At 42.6% G+C, this 21,279-nt stretch overlaps 2 protein-coding genes across 2 annotated transcripts in view; both read left to right on the forward strand.

Moving 5' to 3' along the window:
- The first annotated feature begins 20 nt into the window (after positions 1 to 20).
- l2hgdh (L-2-hydroxyglutarate dehydrogenase) lies at positions 21 to 7,559 on the forward strand. Its single transcript, XM_063184336.1, has 10 exons — positions 21 to 255; positions 2,291 to 2,406; positions 2,650 to 2,801; positions 3,303 to 3,434; positions 3,780 to 3,945; positions 4,364 to 4,398; positions 4,511 to 4,678; positions 4,920 to 5,077; positions 5,805 to 5,936; positions 7,178 to 7,559. The coding sequence occupies exons 1-10, from the start codon at positions 131 to 133 to the stop codon at positions 7,371 to 7,373; spliced, it is 1,380 nt and encodes a 459-aa protein (XP_063040406.1). The 5' UTR covers positions 21 to 130; the 3' UTR covers positions 7,374 to 7,559.
- Positions 7,560 to 15,108: 7,549 nt separating this feature from the next.
- The window catches only part of sos2 (son of sevenless homolog 2 (Drosophila)), a 73,396-nt gene continuing 67,225 nt past the window's right edge, over positions 15,109 to 21,279 (forward strand). The window contains exon 1 of the mRNA XM_063184339.1: positions 15,109 to 16,173. Within this exon, the coding sequence (XP_063040409.1) occupies positions 16,090 to 16,173 (84 nt within the window). The 5' untranslated portion in view covers positions 15,109 to 16,089. The remainder of the gene's footprint in view (positions 16,174 to 21,279) is intronic.

Raw genomic sequence — 21,279 nt, forward strand, 5'->3', positions numbered from 1 at the left:
CAAATGTTGGCTAATCATGTTCATCTACCTTGGTGGGGTAATGTGAGACGTTTTATGATTTTTACAGAGTTGGTAGACAGGCTATGGTTGTAGGGGTTGTACGTTTGGTTCCAATGATGAATGTATATCTATGTTAGTAGCCCGTCTGTACTTTGCTATCATGATACGAACGTTTAGTCGCCTGTCGGCCAGAACAGGCTTCCTGGCTAGACAGGCAAAGTCCGCAGAGTTCACAGGGAGACATCGACACAGCGGGTAAGTGAAATAATTTATAGCCAGTTTAGAACTACTGTCCTTTGTTATTAGCAAACTAGCTCGACTTCATGGAACACTAAACAGGCGTCACTGCAGTTTGTTTACTTCGGGTGAGTTCAGATGGTAGCCTACGTGGAGGAGCCAGAGTTGACTACAATTTGACAGAGAAGCTGTCATGCATGCCCCGCATTGTTTAATACGAAGTGCCTGTCGCAAGGACTTTGGTATCCTTCCCCATTGCACGGCTTGTTTGTTTGGACAGTAGAATGTTGGGCCCCGTGACATTCAATGATTGGCTAAAGGCCACCCTGACAAAATAGGACCATAGCCTACCTCTACATACTAGCCTATGCTGTAAAGCACATGCATACTTTAAAACACACAGTCGATTGTCATGCAAGCAAATCCATACACTCATGTATGGTTCATACATTGGCCTAACCTCTGTTTGTGGAGAAGTATGTAAATTGCTGAAACTGTAAGGTTGCACTTGTGTGCCTGTGAAGTGTGTTAGACTTTAAACGTTTCAGTGTCCTGACTCGTCCCACCGCCTATGAAGTGCATTGGTATGCAACTCAAGTTTGGATGGATCAGTCACGGGTCGGGTAGTTGTCACTTGCACAACAAGCTCAACCTGTTGAGTTGCCATTCTCATCAGTGGGTAGCACATACTAGATAGGGGTGTAAATCACAGCCTCCATGACGATACAATTCAATATCGATATCTTAATATTTTATGTGATACGATTTGATTCTTTTCGATACCTAAGAATGCCCTACGATACGATTCCATTTGATTTTTTCCCCAATTGCTTCTCCACTTCTATTAAAGGGACAGTTTGGTCAATTTCAACATGCAGTTGTAATGCTCACACTACCCTGGACTTGTCAGTGCCTGAGATTTTTTTTTCTTCTTCTTCAGCCGTTTCCGAGATCCTGGTCATTGTAATGGGGGCAGCTCTTTGTTTACATTTCAAAAAAACATTTTTATTTATTCCCAAAAACATCCAAAATGTTATAAAACATCAGCAGACAACTAGCAAACAGCAGTACCTTTTGGGAAAATATTTGGAGTTGGCCTATGTTTCATTTTTTAAAAATGTAAACAAACGCTGCCCCCATTAGAATTGCTCATATCTCGGAAAGGGCTGAGCCGAAAAATGTGGCATCACCAGGTACTGACAAGTCAAGGATAGCGTGAGCAATACAACTGCATGTTGAAATTGACCAAACTGTCCCTTTAAGTTATTGGGCAGGGACCGTCTATTCGATTATTTTCGATGCTTAAGAATCCCCCACGATTCGATTCAATCATCAGAATTTATCGCGATATATCGATACATTTCGATATTATTTACACCCCTAATATTAGATTACCCCAATTGACTGGTTACTCTACTAAATTAGAGTTGCTTCACATTCTTCCACACAGACTTCATACTACCTAAACAACTTAACTGCCCAGTCTCATATTTTTGTACTGTATTGCCTGTTCATGTAATACTAATAATGTAATAATCACAGGGAGTTGGCATTGCACCTATATTGTATTGTAATAGAATTGTATGGCCCTCTCTATTATAAGTAGGCCTATTGTATTGTGATCAATTATGTTGACGTTTATTAGCTTTTTGACAGCAGGTTTTTGGCAATACCCAGCCTAATCAATAGAGTGATATCCATTACTCTTATTTAGGAGTGAAACATATTGAAGGAGACAAGAGCTATTTCTAGTTATAAATCAGCACTGTTAATAGTTCAAAGTCCGCATTACGTTGTAACTGCAGTTACTGCACTGTATACTGGCATACATTGCAATATGTGTCACACCGTATGTATCAATACTTAGCATGACCTCTGTATTGTGATGCATATTGTATCGTAAGTTTGTTGGTAAGACCCAGACCTAATGCACATTGTTTCATTTCGAGTCTCAAACAAACTGATCAGATGTGCTGTGTTTGTCATGGATGTGCGTGCGTGCGCGTGTGCGTGCGTGCGTGTGTGTGCGTGTGTGCGTGCCCTCTCTCGGCAGCTCCTATGATGTGGTGGTGGTCGGGGGAGGCATCGTGGGTCTGGCTTCGGCCAGGGAGCTGATCCTCAGACACCCCACACTGAGCTTTGCCCTGTTGGAGAAGGAGAAAGAGCTCTGTAAGTGTGTCATTGTTTGTTTATTCGTAGCTTCTGAGTTTATATAACCACCATAGCCATGGATGTTTTATGCTTATGGGTGAAGCAATGACAGGAAGCGAGTGGAGAGAGAGAGATGAGGAAGGGTCGGCAAAGGAGCCAGGCGGAATCGAACCCGGGTCAGCCGTGTAGCAGACGAGTGCCCTTCCATGCATTTTGATGTCATTTTCTTCCCCTCTCTCTTCTCCATCTCCTCGTTTCCAGCCATGCACCAGAGCGGCCACAACAGTGGCGTGATCCACAGTGGGATCTACTATACGCCGGGCTCCCTGAAGGCTCGGCTGTGCGTGAGAGGGGCCACGCTGGCCTATGACTACTGCGAGAAGAAGAGCATCCCCTACAAGAGGTGTGGCAAGGTGAGACGGAGTCACACTGAGACATGTCTGTCTGTCTGTCTGTCTGTCTGTCTGTCTGTCTGTCTGTCTGTCTGTTTGTTTGTCTGCACTGAAGTCAAAGCAGAGCCGAAGTCCAAATTTTGTTGTTTCTGTGACGTAACACACTTACTTAATTGTACACAGTGCAGCACACAATGAAATTGCCTTTATGCAAGGGGAGAAGGCTGACAGATGCCCCAGGTGAGCAGCATGGGGGCATGCTTACTAACCTGACTCGTCAGATGAATGGGTTCTGCCTTGCTCCGCGAACATCCATCTGGAGCTACGCCATAGGCGTCTGACATTTTTAATGAGCTGCTACTTAATCTACTCACAGATTCAAAAATACAGTTAAAATTATAGCATCAATGTTGATGAGTGAGTACATGCTAAAACAACTGATTTACCTTTTTTCCCTTCTCCACTATGTTTAAATTTTGACTACACCACATCTCTGAAAGTGTGTGTGTACTGTGTTTGCAGCTAATTGTAGCCACAGAGCGCGAGGAGATACCGCGGCTGAAAGCCCTCTATGAGCGCGGTATGAAGAACAACGTTCGGGAGCTGACCGTGGTAGATGCCAAGGGCATCAGAGAGAGGGAGCCCTTCTGCAGGGTGAGTCTGTTTGCCTAGCCCAGTAAACTAGATGAACCTCATAGATAGGATCACTAGTTGCCTAGTTCAGTCTTTTAGCTTGGCCCAACCCTGGACACGGTCATCTGAAGCCGGTATAATGATATTTCTCATAGAACATCTATGTTACTGCCACCTACAGGGTAATGTGTGTATTGCCTTATCATCACTGACTGATGTCGGCAATAGTATATGCCTGCAAAAGAAGGAGGTGATCTGATTTCAGCCATTCATTTCAGTGAATGGTCAACGCGGTATCTAGTGTTGATATGGTGTGTGTGTGTTTTCGTGTCCGTGTCCATGCACACTTGCGTGTGTGTTCTGTAGGGCATAATGGCGCTGGACTCTCCGTACACGGGGATAGTGGACTGGCGGGTGGTGGCCCTCAGGTACGGTAAGGACTTTGAGGAGGCAGGGGGAACCGTGACCACCGAGTTCGAGGCCGCCGACATCACAGCCGTCAGGGAAAGCACTACTACAAAGAGTTCAGAAGGTGAACGCCCTTTCTCATACACACACACGGGACTACAACAAGCGTTAATTGTACATAATTTGTGAATAATGGGAGTAGTTGATTGTTCTGTAAAATATTCAAAACAAAGACTGAAAAAAGGGTGTCTTAAGCCAAGTCGGCATGCCAAATATGTTTGCTTTGTGCACAACTCCAAGATATTAGTTTAAATATATACTTCCCCAAAGAAACCAGATTAATTTATTCAAATGATCCTGAAATTCAGCAACCATGTTATCTTTGTCTTTAAAAAAAAATTCTCATCCAAAGAAATCAATTGAACGATTAAGCTGGTAATTGGCATTAGTAACTAACGCACAAAACCACAGACATACACAAATACTGCAGAGCTACACAACGTCCTACAACTGTTAAATCCCTGGCATGTTTCTTTTTGTAGGTCTAAAATACCCAATTGCTATTAGAAGCTCCAAGGTCAGTCACTTGAGCGGTTGAGTCAAAGGCTTTTACATGACTTTCATGAGATTTGTTATGCATATGGTCTAATATCGTAATTGAAAATGTGCGTGTGTACTTGTGTCTGCAGGGAGACGAGGTCCACTGCCGCTACGTCCTGACATGTGGGGGTCTCTACTCGGACCGGCTGTCCCAGATCTCGGGGTGCAGTCCCGAACCCCGCATCGTGCCCTTCAGGGGGGACTACCTGGTGCTCAAGCCAGAGAAACGCTACCTGGTGAAGGGTAACATTTACCCTGTGAGTGGGTGGTTGTTAAACCTCGTTCTTTCTCTGTTGTCTTGCTATCCTTTCGAGGAAAGGGACATTGTGTTTACTTCTTGTGATCAGTATGAGTGATATATTATTTATAGTATAAAGAGTTTGGCTACTTATTTTAAAGTTCTCCTCGGGAGCAAAAACTCTCTTTTTTTATTAATTGCACCTACAGTAACTGTCTGACACACCTCATACAGCACATTTTTTTATTCCTCATTGACAGGTTCCAGACCCTCGTTTCCCTTTCCTGGGAGTGCACTTCACGCCCCGCATGGATGGCAGTGTGTGGCTGGGCCCCAATGCTGTCCTGGCCTTCAAGAGAGAGGGCTATGAACTCTTCGACCTCAATGTCAGGGACCTCACAGATGCCCTGTCCTTTAGGTACTGTGCTTAGTGTTGATATCCACTACTGGGATTTATCTGAAATGTCAAGCTAATATTTTCCAATTGCTAGATTTATTGGATTGAAGTGTTTTGTCATTTTGGTAATGTTGCAGGTATACATGCCCTGATATTTCTTTTGTGTGAAAGTCATGTGTGGAAAAAATAACTGGAGCAATGAAGGCAAGCATCAGCTTGTTTCTTACTCTTATTCACTAGTTCGCTCTCTGAGTGTTTGGTATGCAGTAAAGCATGTTTGGCATGGTGGCTGGCCTCGGTCCCGGGATGCTTTAAGCGGAGATCATCAGGATGAGTGCCGCTCGCACCCCCATTGTGTATATAGGGATGGTAGAGTGGGACCACTAGTGAAATTGAGGCGTTTGGGAAGGAGGTGGGACAATTTGAGATCCTTTGCGCAAGACGAGTAAATGGGTAGGAGGGATTAAACGAGAAGGCGGGAATCGTAAGGTAGCTGTCAATCACTCCTCAGGCTCCTCCTGAACTACATTTTAGGAAGCAACATTTAGTGACTTAACTGAAATGTCACCTTGTTCACCTTAACTGAAAGTTATCCCCGTCAAACAAATATAGGTCCCCTAATGGAAAACAGTTGTTAAGCTTTTTTTTTCACCAATTCAAACCTGTTTTACAACGGCAATTGGCAATATTAGAAGTCAATAGTGGAATCATTCACTCTCCCTCCCCGTCTGCCACTTGTCTGATGCAGAGGTCTGCAGAGGCTGGTCCTGAAGAACATCAGCTATGGCTTGGGGGAGATGTACCGAGGCGTGTTCATTGGCTCGCAGGTGAAGATCCTGCAGAAGTTCATACCGGAGCTCTCCCTCAGCGACGTGGTCAGGTAAGACCCCACCTGTCCCAGTCAAATTTCGCGCACACTTCTCAACCTTTTTTGAAGAAAAGCCCCCTTGGCATCATCACAAGCCTCCCAATGCCCCTTCACCTCATCATAAGGCTGACAACGCGCACCACCCCCTCCCCCTTCAGTATCAAAAAAATAAATGGACTAATGCCCCCCAATGGCAACTAAGCACCGCCCCCTCTCAGCTGTATCTTTCTCAACGCCCCCTTAGAGCTCTCCAACGCCCCCTGGGGGGTGTACCACCCCCGTTGAGAAACACTAATGTAAAGCAGAGAAGAACCGCACTCTGAGGAGGTCCCATTTTTAATCTTTATTTCCACCACGGCCCTTTCTCTCAGTCTGGCCCGAAACATCACGGGAATAAAGATGGATTAAAAATGTGAGTTCATCGGTGTGCGATTCTTCCTTGCCCTACAGGTAAGGCTCTGCTGTCCGCCAAGCAGGTGTCAAGAAGACACCCACAGCACCTCACCTTTTCATGAGTACCTGCCCGCAGCGCTTTCCATTCTCCCTTGATTACATTAGACATTGCAGATGACGCAACATCCTGAATTATTGATGGAGTCTCCCACTGGTCATGGAATTCCTGGAATATTTAATAGAGGACATTCAATAGAGGTTTTTTTCCATTCATGGAATTTGGCCATTTTGCATGTAGAGTCAGGGAATACTGCGATAATGTAATGTCAGAGTGTACTTAGTGTATCCTTGTTTTGTTCGTTTGTTCGTCCATCGTTTTTGCTTGCTCTGCAATGCTTCCAGTTCTAAAATATGCAACATTTATAATGCAAAATTTTCGAGTTCACACACAAAAATGTCTCGGTACAGTAAATGCAGAGGAATTTTGGCTGGCAATGGCGATTTGAAAGACAATCAAATCACAAGTTAATGACTAAGGAACTTTTTTAAAAATCCATTCAATATGTTTTACGGGATATTGTGGAATTTCTGTTTTGTGGTCAAAGACAGTTGTTGAAAAGTCGTGGAATGTAATGTCTGACTTGGGGTGGGAAGCCTATATTGAGCTGGTTTTGATGTTTTTAATTCCTGTATGATTTTGCTGCATTATGTGCATGTGTGTGTGTGTGTGTGTGTGTGTGTGTGTGTGTGTGTGTGTGTGTGTCTGTGTGTCTGTGTGTATGTCTGTTTGTCTGTGTGTGTCTGTGTGTGTGTGTGTGTGTGTGTGTGTGTGTGTGTATATGTGTGTGTGTCCGCTGCAGGGGTCCGTCGGGGGTGCGTGCCCAGGCGCTGGACGTGGAGGGCAACCTGGTGGACGACTTTGTGTTTGACGGGGGCTCGGGGGAGGTGGGCAGCCGGGTGCTGCACGTCCGCAACGCCCCCTCCCCCGCAGCCACCTCCTCCCTCGCCATCGCCGAGATGATTGCCAACGAGGTGGAGAGCAGGTTCACTCTCTAGCACCGACGGGTGTTACGGTCCATTCAGGTGCTATGGTAAATGCCAAATGCAGACATGGGAAGCAGACATGAACGTCCCCCTTGTGGTATTTTCCACTGAACAACTCGACGAAGAATACGTGTGGCCAAGACTGGATAATATCCCAGAGCACATGAAAAGCACATCAATCCCTGATCTTCATGACTTTGCCAGGACTTTGATGCAACCAGCTCTGAATCAGCTGATTGTAACGATTGTACTCAATACAGGTAGGCCAGTTAACTCTGTGAAGTCACCAGTGTTGGAAGGAATCTTGATTGAATTGATTGGCACCTCTGCTGTCCAACCCCAATAAAGACCAGCACTTTGATTGCAGTACTGCTGGACTTATTATTATTATTATTATTATTATTATTATTAATTAAGGAATAGAATGTGATGACCCAGTATGTTACTTGGGGGAAACACCTCGCCAAATGTGTCTTGACCATTTGCCAGGAAATTACCCAAAATTGTTACGTATATAGATATGGGTATCTAGCTGTATTGCAGACTATTTTGCCTTCTTTATTTGGACATCGCCTTTATTTGTCCCTCACCCGGACAACTGATCGGATGTGTCTTGCACACAGACACGTCTTTGACCATTGTGTCAAATGACACACACAGCCAGACATGTGTAAGAGTCTTACGGTAAGTCATACGAGACGGAGAGACTCCACTGTATACGTTTAACCTACGTGTAGTACCCATGTACTGGAAGCGGAGAAGGGGTGGAGGAAAGTCTGAGCACATAAGCAAGCAGCACGCATGTGTGTAGGGCCAGATTGAGATGGTCAGGGGCCCCTAGGCTACAGGTTGCTGTGGGGGCCCCTGGAAGGCAAACTTTGCAACAAAATTACATGGGCTGTGTCATAATTGCAAGATAATAATTAAATATATGCCTGCCAACTATGAAGAGGAGTATTTATACGATTTACAACTATACTTGACAAGACAGACAATTTTGGCAATTTTTGACTTTTGGCCAATCAGGGGCCACCTGGCAATGTGGGAGCCCCTAGGCTTCGGCCATATCTAGCCTGTGCATTGATCCGGCCCTGCGTGTGTGTCCCAATGAACTACAGTACACCACCAGGCCAGCATGGAGACACCGTATCTGTATGTTCCCTACAGAGCATCCCTACTGTAGATGAGGTCAGTCTGGTTGTTTCGTCCCCCCCACCATTTGCATAGTGGGCACCAGCCCAGCTTTCCATCAACATCAACCCACTGCTCTACTGACACCTGAACTGCACTTATCTCGGGCTCATTCTCTCTCTCTCTCTCTCCCTCCCTCTCTCTCTCTCTCTCTCTCTCTCTCTCTCTCTCTCTCTCCCTCTCTACTCGTTCTTTTTTCACTTTCTATCCTCCTATACTTACTGTACACTATAGCATCAACCCATTGCTCTATTGACACCTGAACTCCACGTATCTAGACCCTGCAGGAAGCAATTTGTGTTAAGAAATTGAACTTATTGAGTTTTTTTCACTAGTGCTCCTCCACTCTTTCTCTCTCTTTCTCTTGCTCTCGCTCAATCTTTTTTTATCTCTCTCCTCTATACCATCAACCTACTTACCTGATGACATCCGACCTCATCTTACCTACTGTAGTTCTCTCTCTCTCTCTCTCTCTCTCTCTCTCTCTCTCTCTCTCTCTCTCTCTCTCTCTCTCCCGCATAGGGACATCCTATATAGGGCGGTCCTGGCCTCCATTGACATCGCTGCCCTCCATATTGCTTTCATCTGTGGTGGGCCAATCCCATTACATGCGCATTACGTTACATTACATCTCACTGCCATGCTTGGAACCTCCAGATGCCCACTGGTCTGGACTAGTCTAGTGTGGTGTGGTGTGGTGGTGTCTGATATAGTCTCCCCTTCCCCTCTCCATGGGGCCCCTGAGGCACAGCCGATATCTGCCACCCCTGGACAGGAGCCAGCAGACAGACACCCATATGTCCTCCTACTTCTCCTCTTCCTCCTCTTTCGTCTATACATTGTTTATATGGGTTAGTTCTCCTGATGAAAGGAGGGAAAACGGGGGAGGTGGAGAGAGGAGGTGAAGAGGATGATCCCCATCATGATTGGGTTGTGACTGGGTTCTGACATACAATGTTGATGACAGGTGCTACAGGGGTTATAGAGCTTGAAAGTGACGTCACTTCCCCTGATTTCATGGGACCTCAACGGCGTTTTTAGCCAAAAATCGTAGCATGTAATCCAATGGCGGTATTAAATTGATATTTCGATCCCCTTCGAGTTGTGCCACGAGCTCCATATATGTTGTTTCTGATATTTTTGTTACATTTTTTGTACGAGCCCCCAAACTTTTTAGAAAGCTGTGTTTCTTCACATTTTTCATGCAGACGGCCTCAGAACAAAACATTAATACTTCTGCATGAATAATCTTTATCTAGCCTCTAAAACAGCATATTTCTAGCCCAGTGCATTTAATGACTGAGATCAGAAGATATTTACTCGCTACCATGTTGTTAGATGGTCAGCTTAGGTCCCGTGAAATGCGGAACTAAGAGGCGGGACTTTCAAGCTCTATGGTTAATACGATCCCAGAACTTAATGGACTCTAACAACTATATTATTGGTTAGGCGCTGAAACAACAGCCCCACTCTCACCACCACCAGCCAGACTTTTTTTTGCTATTGGGTGCATTTTGAGCTGAAATGTTTAGCACTAACTTGTTACAACATGCCTTGTACATGTGACTATATACTAATGTCCTACATGTGACATTCAGGGACGTTTCTGCCAATTGTTTCTTCACATTTGACTTCCTGCCTTTTACCAAACCTAAGGTACTGCTGTGAGATGGTCTTCTGGTTTTTAATTATGACGTTTAAACATCTTGAGATGGGATTAATGGTTAGTTCTTTTCAGAATGCACATTGCTGTGTGTGAATCATGAATGGATGTTCTCACAATTGTCAATCTAGCGTTTGACCCGGGACAAATTGCAATAGTAATAATTCCATGTTTTTTTGTAATCCCTAGGTATGTCTAAATAACATATTAAAAATCTACAGCTTTATATTTAGTGGAACATACTTTTTTTTCAAGGTCAAAGTTGGAGATTTCCCATTAATTTCCCCATAGGGAGACAATATAGGAGATACTAGGGGACTAGGCTAAAATTTTAAACAATAAGATATCAATTTGAAACTTTCACAGTAACTTACTAAAGCACTAAAACAACGATTTTTTGTATTGCAAGTTGTCTGAAATATGATGATTAAATGTGCAAATGAGATCACATTTACTTAAATATGTGATCAATTATGCAACAACGGGCAAAACATAAAACAAATAGCAAAAGTAATGATTTGCACTTTTTATTGATACTTAATCCACCCTACATCACATATGAAAAATCTACCTTCATCACTTTAGTGGAACATACTTTTTTGAAGGTCAGAAGTAGCAGATTTCCAATGCATTTTACCATTCAGTGGGTAAAATCGGATACTTTTGACCTTGGGAAAGGTATGTTCCACTGAATTGATGAAAGATAGATTTTTAGAAAGGTAGATTTTTAATATGTGATACAGAGGGGTTGAAGGATGAATGTAATGTATGAACCTTTACTATTGCAATTTGTTTTATGCTTGGTCTGTTACCACAGATTTTATCACATACTTTAGTACATATGACCTCATTTGCTTATTTCATCATCATATTCCATATTCCATATTACCAACTGTGAAAGTTTCAAATGAATATGCCGTAGTTTAAAATTTTACCCTATTCACCTTTTATTTCATATATTCTCTCCCTATGGAGAAATGAATGGGAAATCTGCCAACTTCGACCTAAAAAAAAGTATGTTCCACTAAATATAAAGCTGTAGATTTTTAATATGTGATACAAGGGGATTTAAGGATCACTTAAAAGTAGGAACCATTACTATGGCAATTCGTCCCGGGTTTGGGCCTTTTTAGAGCTAGATTGACTGCCTTGGCACTGGTCAGTCATCTGTGGTAAACTGAACAAAATCATGTTAAAAAAAAAATGGAAAAAAAATCATGTGTACTTTCAAATGTGAATTTTCTGAAAGAATTAAACTCATTCTTTGTGTTAGACGTAAAAAAAAAAATCATTATTGGCCTTTCAAATTTGAAGATGCCTCTTTGTACACATTGTAACATTTATGGCAACTACAAAAGGCGGTATACATTTTTTTCCAGAGAGATCTACTCTGTAGATGACGTCCACAATGCATTAATAATAATTGCATTGAATTTCAATGTCTGTCATTTACATTCTTGAAATTTTGGTCAGGTATGAATAGACATGCTGGGTGACATATGATGGCTGGGGAAAAATATTTAGGCCTACATACTGAGATGTTGTTATATACTTTTCTTATTGTAGTTCGGATACAGACTTCTGTTTGGAGGAGCAGTGTACAGTATATTGTACTGTTGAAACTGCTTGTATTGATTCACACTTGACTATTTGTATCATGTTACAAATAAACAGTGCAATAATGAAAAAAAATACTGTGTATGATAACTTTTCAAGTTTTGTATGAATTAGCTTAAAAGTATTATTTAGTTTATAGTATTTCGATTTTGCCTTAGGCTCTGTGTTGGACCAAAGTCATTTTAATGTTTTTAATGTATTATCCCAATTGCTGTGATGTAACCCATAAACAGATTTTAGCCATCAGTTGTCTTAAGCTGATGCTCTAATGTAGCCTATCATATCATATCATATAGCCTAAGCCTACCATATATGGCACAGAAGAGAAAACAATGGAATTTTGTTAATCAGTTTGCCAATACAGAACCAATAAGACGTAATAAGATGGTAGGCCTATCAAAGGAAATACATTGAAAATATAAAATTAAAGTGACAGTATGTTTCCCCCTCCCCCTTATATTTTTTAATTCTGGCAGAGCAGGAAGTGAGCAGCATGAGCTGCCCTGAGCATAGAAAAGGTGGAACCGAGCAGTCAAATAAACTGGACTGTCCTATTGGAAGGCTCTGAGCTGGTCCATCCCAGAGGATATGAAGGTGTGCTATCCTCCAGTCCAAGGCCAGCAACTACATCTGTTCCAAAGAAGACAGCTCTCCTTCCCTCTCCCATTCAGACATTCAGAACAAGTCTCAAAATCGAACTATTCATTATGACTGGGAAAATTGCACTTTTCATAGAATACATGAAAAGGGGATCTTCTCCTTTGTTCATTTTAAAGGATAACTTCTGCCAATTTCAATATGCTGTTGTAGCATAAATAAAAAAATCTAGAGTGAGCATTACAACTGCATGTCGAAATTGGCAGAGGTTACCCTTTAAGCAGCAAAACTTACTTTACTTTAGTTGTACATCCTGTTCCCAAATTATTGTAAGTGCTTCGGATAAACGCATCAGCTACTCAAAGTGTAGGGCTAATGCAATGTAAATGATGATTCAGTTTAATACAGTATTAAATGGAGAGAGGTGTCTTGTCTTATTATCGCAGTGTGTGTGTGTGTGTGTATTTATAGTAGATGTCAATGTCTTATGTGTATGTTTAGTTGGTAACACTTTACTTGACGCCGGTGTCATAAGCATGTCATTACAGTGTCGTAATAGTGTCATAAGACAGTCACAGATAAATCATGAGCATTATGTCCATGTCATAAACATTTGGGTTTCTTTACCATAACCGAATGTAACTTAAAGCCAACAGTCATACAATGTTTATGACACGGACATAATGTTTATGACGCGCATAACTGTGCCATGACACTGTTATGACACTGTAATGACATGCCTATGACACCGTCGTCAAGTAGGGTGAACTAAGGTAATTTGGGACATCAGCCAAATTGGGACAAATAAGGTTTTGGGTTGTTTTCTTTCTAAATATTAGCAGCCAATCACAAAATGGGATGTAATATTGTTACTGCAACTGTCATGTATAAGGAACAATAATTTTATTTGGTGTTAAGTATCATAAAAGAAATGAGCAAAGGTTTGAAGTGACAGTGGATCCAACACTTGTCAGTTTAGCTAGCTGACATGTCGATTATGCTATCAGATCATAAGGATATTATGGCTGAATTAGTGATTATATGGTACAAAATATGATTGAAATATATGTTGTTTTACTAAAGGTTTAACTCAATATCAAAACATTTACACATTTGTCTTTACTTTATTAAGGAGACATACTTTTAGTAAGTATAGTGAAGTGAGCTAATTTGGGACAATATTTTAAGCTAAAATGGGACAGTTTTCTCATAGCAACAGAATGGGCTTCTGTTAGCTGTTAGCATAACATATTAGCACGCCATAGGCCTGTATTGTAATATGCATCCCACATGCTAATGGCCATGGCCACAGTCACACATGCCATACTCCTTCAATATTCTCTTGAAATGGAAATGTTTCAGGGATGTTATATCATTTTTTAAATAGTTAAGATCCTAGTCTACTGTTAACAAGAGAAAAACGATATTATTCTTCAGTTTGTGCAAAAATAATGATAATCAAACAGACTGTCCCATTTTACATTAAAGGGTGTCCCAAATTGCCATAGCATTTTCTCACAACGAAGTTGGTGTCTCACTGTCTTTAAATGTTAATATATTATAAAATATCATACTTCAAAAACTAATTCCTACATGGAAATGTACCCAAGACCCATATGAAGACATACAATTACTAAATGTTGGTGTATTTTAAACTTAAAGTGGGTTTTTTTTGCGATCTACCAAAAGTGTCCCAATTTACCATAGTTCACCCTAAAGTGTTACCGTTTAGTTTAACTGCACATTGGAGACGGGTCAAACGCAATTTCAAACTTCTGCGCTAACCCTGTTACATAGATTTTTGATAATAAAGTACACTTGACTTGACATAGGAAGGACTTGAGCGACTGCAGTGGTCTCATCAGAAGGGCTTTATGTGCCAGGCCCTTTAACTAATATGGTAGTTTAACTGGGCTGACTCTTCATAACGCGAATTTCATGATCAGAGTTTTTCCTTAACTTTTGTATGTAGGCCTACAGTCAGTCAGTCATTGATGTCCTCTGAGGTTTTCCATTCTAATCACGTGCACTTTCAACAGTGCTGCTGGGGGCTGGGGCAAAGATGTGATACAGACTATTCACCACTGGATGGCAATATTGTAAATGTAGTGCAATGCAAGACGATGTATATAAGGTTTATCATTTATGAGCCTGTACTGTCAAAAGGGCAATAACAATTAAACGAGATTGAGAGATCTTATTAAACCAAAATAATTTTACAATAATAATAGACTAGTGCAATTTGAACCTACCCCCCCTCCCCCGTCGGGCTGCCTGCCTTGTGTTTACCCCCACACGACACTAGGAGGCGTAGGACACTATCACCAGAGCGAGAGCCGTAGCCTACCTTCTCGCACCTCTGTTCTTGTAAGCCTTTAATTGACCTAATTTATCAAAATAGTGTTTTTGTCCTTACAAAAAACACGTTTCATCTTTTGCTTTTGGCATGTAGGCCTTAATAGCCAAGTTCATTTTTTAACATATTGACATTAAGCCTATTATATTTAGCCAAAGAGCGAGAAACACATAATACTGCAACATTAAGAATGCTTTATTTATAAATGATGCTCTGAAATTTGTGAAATTGAGCTCTCTGTCAAAACACAACAGGAAGCTTAATGCGCTAAATTCACAACGATGGTGTAACTGCATGCAAAAGCTGTGGATGACTTTGGGCTCTGCTATTCACACTCTCAGCCAGCCAGGAGGAGGCCAACAGGCGAACCCTCCCTCCCTGTACGTTACGCAGATGCGGAAAGTGAGACGACGCATCGAGAGCAAGTGAGGAGCCGAGATTATTTCAAACATGGACACGGACGCTGAACGGGAGAGTTGAATCGCGACTTCCACTAACAAAAACAACGCCAGCGTTCCTGTGCCACCCCCAAGAACGTTTTCAAGGGATTTAACTTCGAATTGTGTTTCGGAGACTTTTTCGCCATGAAGAGTGCTGTCGACAGCAACGGAAAAGATGACAATTTCCTTCATAAACAGAAGTAAAGAAACTCTAACTCTGGAATTGAATGAAGGATCTTCTTGTGCCACAACACGGATCCCTGTGCATCAAGGCCAAAGATACAGCCAGCGCATACAGATGTGCTTCTAGACAGTTGGGTTTATCCGACCTGCTAAATACAACTCCCGACGACTAAGATGCATGTTAATCTTCTCCTTTAGTGTAGAGTCAATGACACCTCGCACAAAATAAGCAAATATTTTTGCCTTGCCAGATTGCTATCAGTTAGCTGCTTAGCTCGCTAACATTAGCCGCCGCTGTTTGTCGCGGGTGAAAAAAAGGCTGTCAACTGGCTAGTGCGGCTAACGATAGCTTCAATGCTAGCTCGAGGCTCGATTACAAAAAAAGTGTAGCAGCAAGTTGCTATTCGGTTCGGTGTGACTTTAATGAATAAAAAGCGTTCAAATGAGCTTAAAACTTGTATGCAGCTCCCAGTCGTTCGACAGATGGCATAAAAGCATAGTTTATTCCATTATCGCACCCCTAATTGGTCTGCTGTGCTTTGGCTTGGTGTCCTAACTAGTCCTCTTCGCTAGCTAGCAAGTTTACTTTCGCCGTGCCTGGACCGACCCACCCACTAGGAGTTTGGGGCCGATGCGGACAGATCAGCCGGGATCACGGCATCGCGACGAGCCGCAGCAGGCATGCAGCCCCAACAGATCTACGACTTTTCCAGCGAGGAGAACAGTCACAAATGGCGAGGCCTCTTTGTGCCTGCGCTGCGAAAGGTAATTGCAAGAGATGAACACCAAAACATTCCCTAATTTTGGCTCTCATCTACGCTCAACAGCACTGATTGTTTTTATGCCTTAATTGAGCTGACGTTACAGACATGCTTTAGGTCTGGAAGCTGCTGATATGGTTAACAGTGTGTTTGTTTGTGTGTGTGTGTTTGTGGACACAGCCAAATAAATGCTGCTGCACAACGGTTGACACGAAGAACAGCCGCGTTATGGGAAAGCGTCGCACACTTTGTGTGTGTGCCGTAAACCGCAATGTAAACAAATCGTGTGGTCTGAAAGATAGGGGAAGACCATAGTAAAGAAACCGCTTCACCACCATGAAATATGCAAATGCTCGGCATCGGCATCTATGGCACCAGTCACCTGTGCATTGGTCAGTCTACTCAGCGGATGCCCCCGGCTGATTCTTGTTTTTGTGTTCACCAGTGACGTCCTCTGACCAAGGCAACATGTTGAGGCGGCCTATGACCCATGCATGCTTCAATACAAGCGCTGGTTTGTTTGCGTATATTGTCTGAGTAAGAGGAGGGTGTCTTACTATTAAGTTTATGATGCCCTGATACCCAGACTGGTGATGCATGTTTACAAGGAAGTGTAGCATATGTTTTATGGTCTTCGTGTGGTGAAGTGTGTTGACTTGCTGCTGCTACGGTGTGTGTGTGTGTGTAAATGTCTCCTATCTGTAAGCTTACTCCTTTGAGGAAGTTGGCAGAAAAAATACAAAGATTTGTCCCATGACATCATTGTATTGTCGTAAGCAAATGGGGATTCTCAAGTCAAGTGCAAAAATAAAACCAACCCACAACATAGGCAGTGAGACTGTCAGATCAGTGTGACACATGAACATGTCATTTCCATCACGAGTCCCTGCTTGACATGGGACCTGAACCAACATGACTTCTCTCTCTCTCTCTCTCTCTCTCTCTCTCTCTCTCTCTCTCTCTCTCTCTCTCTCTCTCTCTCTCTCTCTCTCTCTCAGATAGATCTTTGTATGCTGTATTCTGTATGTATCTTGTTGTTTATGCTGTGCTATTGCTAATGTGTGCATAGCAGAAAGACCACCAATAATCTTGTGTGCGTGCGTGCGTTACAATGTATCCACAGAGATGTGAAATTATTCTAATTATTATCTAATTTAGCACAGATGGAAGGCAGGCTACACAGCGATGCATCATGCGGCAACAGGGATTCCACAAATCAGTACATTTAAATGCCATATAATTTTCCCATAATGGCAAATGTAGAAAAAGAAAAGTATATTCAGAGGTATAATAAAGTACATTGAGGTCCCTTAACTCAGAAGAACATGAAAACAGAGACGTCTTAGTTTCTACCTTTGGATTTGTGGACGAGTGAAACTACCTTGGAGAGCAGAGTGAGTGGAGTGGCATAAGCACACAAGTAGTTAAGTGAAAGCCCAACTGGGAAACTCCAACTCCCATTGTCATTGTGACACAGCACTCCACAGCACACAAGTGCACACTGCAGTCAATGAAATTGCATTTATGCCTCACCCATACCCTTGCAAGGGGGCAGACCCCGATGGTGCCCGAAAGGGAGCAGTGCGGCGGGATGGTACCATGCTCAGGGTATCTCAGTCATGGAGGAGGATGGGCGAGAGCACTACTCCCCCCTGGAGGGTTGGGAGTCGAACCAGCAACCTTTTTGGGCTACAAGTCTGACGCCCTAACCGTGTACCCATGACTGATCATGTCCTCTTTTGTAAGGTGCTTTGGATTAAAAATAGAAAAGTCTGCTAAATGCAACATGATGGACAGTAGGCCTACAACTTAAACAATGTCTTCAGGCATACTTTAAAAAGTATTTTGAAGAGAATCATCAGCAGGAATTATGTAAATCCTGGTAATTCACAGGGTACGGAGAAGGATGACAATTTCACAGAGTTAACTCGAGACCATGTCAGTTTGCCTTTTCTAGGGATGCACCGGCTCCCGATACTGCTCATTATACTCGTACTCGTACTCGTCAAGCACTTGCCGATACCAGCTATGAGTACTACTATTACTCAAAACAATGCAAAATCTTGTCATGTTCTGTGGACTTGAAATCAGCATGGAAAAAAGTGCTACCTCATACATTTACTAACATTTAAATTGACATGGAAATGGACAATAAAAATATCACAGGTGAAAAAAACAAGGCCATGCATTTATTTTCATTGTATTTTGGTGGTAAAAGGTATCGGTATCGGTACTCGTATCGGCAAGTACACACATTAATGTATTCATACTTGTATCTGTTTTCAAAAAAGTGGTATCGGTGCATCCCTAGCCTTTTCCCTAATTTGCATGATGGGGAAGCGTTGTTTCTATCTGTCTGTCTGTCTGGTCCATCTGCCACTTGTGGTTTTAAAGTTATACTGTACCATTTCTGAAAGCAAGCTCATTGTACAAGTTCCCTTCAGTTTAATGATTGAGTGTCACCTTTCTCCTATACTTCCTATACTTCTACCTTCAAGCGATGTAGTTGAATTTCATAGCTTGTCCCATAAAATGCAATGATGATTGCTAGCTTGGAACTAGAATTAACATCACCAGACTATGAGAACGGCTGCAAGAACAGAAGAAAGGTCAATTTCAGTCATTTATCTGAATTAACTTATTAATGAACTTATTTCCAGAAATGGTGCAGTATCGCTTCAAATGTTGTACATGGATGATGCAGTGTGGTGAAACTCAACATGTTTTTCAAATGATAATCAATATGTGTCAATGCATCGATCCTACGGCCGGCGATTGCATCGAATCGTATCGTGGGGCATTCTTAAGTATCGGAACTAATCAAATCGCTGGCCCCTGTCCAATGCCCTAGCTCCATAACATAATAGAACTGGAAAAGTAATTGGAAAAAAATCAAATCGCATCGGGGGCATTTTTAGGTATCGAATGTAATCGAATCGCTGCCTTAAGAAATCGATATCGAATCGAATCGTATCGTCATGGTCCTGGAGGCTGTGATTTACACCCCTAAGCATCACTAGCTGATGATGTCTGGGAGATATTTGGCACGGATGCTCCTGCCAGCACTTTCTGATGGTTTTAACAACTAAAAACATCTCCAAGAAACGTTGACGTCATAGCAGAGGGTGTCAACAACCCCAATCATTACCCAGTAGCAGACATGTGGACTCGAGTCCAGTGACTTGGACTCGAGTCTGACTCGAGTCAGCGGTGTGAAGACTTGCGACTTGAAATTTCAAGATCAGAAAGGACTTGCGACTCGACTCGACTTGCACGCCTTTGACTCGGGACTCGACTTGGACTTGACAGTTGTAACTTTCAATGACTTGGCGTGACTTGCCATGTTGGGTCTAAAAAAAAGTCCAAGTCCAACCCTTGTTTTCAGAATGCAACAGCCCGCCCACATTCTTTGTTTGAGTCACGTCATTGTCCTAAGCGGTGCTATGCCATCATTGGCGGCCAGATGCGGCCGGACGCGGCTGGCCTGGACGCAGCGACTAGCGGCAACACTGAAACACCATTTGCGAGTCTCCAGAACAAACATAGCCTACATTTTAAACCATCGCGGAAGTTAATTTATCTCCCTCTCAGCCCCAACTCATTTTGCATTATTAATAGGGTAGGCTATGGAAGTTTGCACTGTGATCAACAAATATTTTCTATCAATGTTGTAGGAAGTGTGTGTGGTGGGGCGCTGTGATGTGCAACACGCCTCTGTAGGCTACACACGTGAAGCTCTCGCTCTCTCGCCCCTCGCATACGACAGAAATTCAGTGAGAACCAAGCTGTCTAAATATTTTAGCTAAATGGTGATGGACATTGATTGTAGAACATTAGGCTATTTAAGCAGTTGAAATAATTAAAAAAAACCACACACTGCTGACATAACCGAACCACAGGACTTAATCTATTGATTTTTTATAAAAGAGTACGCCTATCCGTTTTGCTTTCCCTGTCCTTTATGAATGCGCTTGCCTTCAGCCCCCGAAGGCTGTTACATTATGTTCCGCTCCCACACACTATGTTTGCGAGTCAGTCAAGTGAAGTGCAGCCTTGCGAATAATTTCCACCATCGCGGACAAAACCACGTTATGATGGATATGTGGCGAGGTAAACGTTACGAATATGGCCTGCTTTTAAGTTTCCCCCAACCCAGGATGTGACCGTAGGCTATGGCTTGATATCCCAGGGCTATTTCACGACCACAACTCCACGCGCTGAAAATGCATGCTCGCGCTTCTCAGTCTAGAAAGAGTAACCTCTTGGTAACATTCTTTGCATTGACCAGCCACCATCGGTTGAGTATTAGAATTAATACAAAAATACACGTTTATACATGTCTTAGTCTTCCAGCATGCAATCGAAAATATGCGAGCAGAGTTGGTCTTGCATCCATCAAAAGAGCTCCACCGGTTGCCTACTTTAGATGCTGGGTGAATGGTTCCAAAGGGAAATAATTTAGCCTATAGCCTATTCATGACAGTCTTGCAAAGAGACAAGACAAACGACCAAAATTGTCAAATAATTGGTCAAGGCGCGAGATGAGGAATACTTCATGGCTATTGGAAAAACTTTGAAGAAACTAAGCGCACGCAACACTGCTTCCCGCGAAGCTTGCGCTTGAGGGCTATAAACAAGATATGCGCCCCGAACCTCACTGCTTGTTGTTCGATGACTTGAATCGAAACATTTATAAGGACATCAGCGCTATCTTTGATTCATGGAATAGCCTACCGCCTCAGGCAGCTGAAAGCAGAGTAGCAGTGTCCCATGTGTCAAATGGTAAGATAATGCCATACATGTTCCTTGAAAGTTTTAAAACTCAGCCTTGACACACTATCATGTCAGCCACATCAGTTCAAACGCAATCTTTAATGCAGCCTATCGTGAAGTTTAAATGTAATGCGAGGTAGAGGTTGCAAGCTACTGCTGAGCAGCGCAAGACATGGACATGGGTCAGCTCCCGTGGATAAAAAGCATGTTCCCTCTCGCGTGCTGCTCCCAGTCCTTGCGCACGCGAACCTTGTATATCGTGGTGTCGACACAGCTTTATCTTATGTTTCTCACAGTTCGAACTACATGCTTTGTTTGGTATTTTGGGGAGTTTGGA

Source organism: Engraulis encrasicolus, chromosome 19 (genome assembly GCF_034702125.1).
Source record: "Engraulis encrasicolus isolate BLACKSEA-1 chromosome 19, IST_EnEncr_1.0, whole genome shotgun sequence".
Classification (NCBI taxonomy): domain Eukaryota; kingdom Metazoa; phylum Chordata; class Actinopteri; order Clupeiformes; family Engraulidae; genus Engraulis; species Engraulis encrasicolus.